The sequence below is a fragment of the Otolemur garnettii genome, unplaced genomic scaffold (assembly GCF_000181295.1).
Source record: "Otolemur garnettii isolate 467f Iridium unplaced genomic scaffold, OtoGar3 scaffold00039, whole genome shotgun sequence".
Taxonomy (NCBI): Eukaryota; Metazoa; Chordata; class Mammalia; order Primates; family Galagidae; genus Otolemur; species Otolemur garnettii.
In genome coordinates, this window is record NW_003852434.1 from 6,340,940 (window position 1) to 6,343,817 (window position 2,878).

General features: G+C 38.0%; 1 protein-coding gene across 1 annotated transcript in view; it reads left to right on the top strand.

Moving 5' to 3' along the window:
- Positions 1-2,878, top strand: part of HELQ (helicase, POLQ like) — a 44,684-nt gene that overhangs the window by 6,316 nt on the left and 35,490 nt on the right. Inside the window, 2 exon segments of the mRNA XM_023513345.1 lie at positions 1,031-1,209; positions 2,152-2,352. Of these exon segments, the coding sequence (XP_023369113.1) occupies positions 1,031-1,209; positions 2,152-2,352 (380 nt within the window).

Below are 2,878 nucleotides of genomic sequence, written 5' to 3' on the forward strand. Positions count from 1 at the left end.
TTTTATTTTATTTATTTTACTAACCCAGTAAAGAACAGCTGAGCATCTTTTCATGTATTTATTGGCTATTTGCATTTCTTCCTGCTATGAAATGTCTTATATTTTACCCATTTTCCTAGTGATAAACACTGATGCACTCACGTTTTGAGGACTTGATGATCCACATTGTGAAAGTATCCTATGAACAGTCTTATCAGTTTAAAATGGTTTTCAGTTCATCCAAAGTTCAGACCCTCATGAGAGCTAGTTGAAGTTTTTATTGGTTTATATAAAAACTCATAGATTTTTTTTCTGTCCTTCCCCTAATTCTCTCTAAGACAGCTTTTGGGTGAATAAGAAAGGGAAATTTACATAATCTTGCAAAACACAGGAGGAAGACTTTAGAATTAACACAGGTCCTTGTACTGTCCTTTTGCTCCTCCAATGTCCCAAGTGATGCTCCTAGTTGACCAGGCTGCTGCCTGCCCTGGTGGGGACTTAGGCCCAAGACTGCAGCTTGTGAATAGATAGGCAATCGCCTACCACTCTGACTAAGCCTGAAATAGACTCTTGCTAGCTGTGTTCACTGCATATTTGGGACTTTTTGATGTTTAACATTGATTATAATTACATTTACTCTTAAGATTGCCACGTAGGAATGGATTTGATTTTTTTCTCAGAAAACTTTTTTGAGGTTTTGACTGGGCAAAGTGGTTCACACCTGCAATCCTACCACTCTGGGAAAACAAGACAGGAGGATCACTTGAGTTCAGGAGTTGGAGACCAACCCCCAGACCCCATCCCTACTAAAAATAGAAAAGCTAGCTGTGCACTGTGGCAGGCACCAGTAGTCCTAACTACTGGGGAGACTGGGGCTGGAGGATCACTTGGGCCCAGGAGTTTGAGATTGCTGTGAGCTACACTGACACCATAGCATTCTAGCCTGGGCAACAGAGTAAGACTCTGTCTCAAAAAAAGAAAAATAACCACAACTTTTTTGAGGTTTAAAGTATAGCAGGGAAAAATAATACCTTTTGTTTGAATTCCACAGAATGGCAGCATACTTGTTTAACATTGAATTCTGTGCAAGAAAGAAAAAATTTAATATATTCTTTGCCAACAAGTGGTGGAAAAACCCTTGTGGCAGAGATTTTAATGCTACAAGAACTGCTCTGCCGGCGGAAAGATGTTTTAATGATCCTTCCATATGTGGCAATTGTCCAAGAAAAGGTACAAGGGTTTTTGTTGTTGTTTTGTTTGTTTTTTATTGTTTGGGATTCACTGAGGGTAGTACAAAGAATTAGGTTACACTGATTGCAAGGTATGAGTTTTTTTAAACAAATAATATTTTGACATTAAGATAAAAAGAATTACCATACTGGCTTGGCACCTGTGGCTCAAGCGGCTAAGGCGCCAGCCACATACACCTGAGCTGGCAGGTTTGAATGCAGCCTGGGCCCACCAAACAATGATGGCTTCAACCAAAAAATAGCCATAGCAGGCACCTGTAATCCCAGCTACTTGGAAGGCAGAGGCAGGAGAATAGCTTGAGCTCAGGAGTTGGAGGTTGCTGTGAGCTGTGATGCCACAGTACTCTACCCAGGGTAACAGCTTGAGGCTCTGTCTCAAAAAAAAAAAAAAAAAAAACTAGCATACTATAACATTTTTGACCAAGAAGAAGTGCCTCTTAATGATAAAGAATTAATATTTTTAGGCTGTATAAAGGTAGTATAGAGTACTTACCGAAAATCTCTTCAGATGCTAATTATCTGTTGTAGAAAGTTTTTTTATTTTTCTAAACTGCTGGATTAAATTCCATGTTAGTGTGTATTCTATTAATATTTAGCCTGCTTTTTCAAACAGAAACTAACTGATTATTTTATAAAAATAAGTGAGTTGTTCTGAATACTTTTTGATACCAAAGGAAACAATTGAAATTTACTTTCGTATTATGTATTTTAAAGGTTGTATTTATTTTACAAGGATTAACACATTATGGCGTTTCTTAGATTAGTATGACTTATGTATGACCTAGTTCCTATTTTCCCATAGATCGGTATCCAACGCTGCTTTGGGTTTTTTGGGGTTTTTTTTGAATGTCCATAAGCACTTAATAATTAGAATTTTTATTTATCTGTGTTTTTTTGTTTATATTTATATTAACTAATCTAGATTTCAGGTTTATCAAGTTTTGGTGTAGAACTTGGTTTCTTTGTTGAAGAATATGCTGGAAGCAAAGGAAGATTTCCTCCAACTAAAAGAAGGGAAAAGAAATCACTGTATATTGCCACCATTGAGAAAGGACATAGCTTGGTGAACTCCTTGATTGAAACTGGCAGGATCAGCAGTCTGGGCCTGGTTGTGGTAGATGAGGTTGGTTACTACTTTTGTAATTTATTAATATTTTTATTATATTATTTATTCTGATTGTTATTTGGATCTGCTTGGTACCTCTGTAAGTACTTTATTTTGAAGTCAATACATGTAAGACATTTGATGCTTGGTAATCTTAAATTTGGTTTTGTATCAAGTGTTTCTTGAAGTGTAAATATGTGTGTATGGTGTATAATTTTACAATGTGTGCGGTAATACTTATAAATCCTAGATTTATCAGGGTATTGCCCGAAAGCTCCAATTTAAAACACCAGAGATATAATGTGTCTGTACTAAAGTTATTATATATAGGCTCGGCGCCTGTGGCTCAAGCGGCTAGGGCGCCAGCCGCATATACCTAAGGTGGAGGGTTCAAATCCCCAGCCCGGGCCCACCAAACAACAATGATGGCTGCAACCAAAAAAATGGCCAGGCGTTGTGGCGAGCGCCTATAGTCCCAGCTACTTGGGAGGCTGAGGCAGGAGACTCTCTTGAGCCCAGGAGTTGGAGGTTGCTGTGAGCTGTG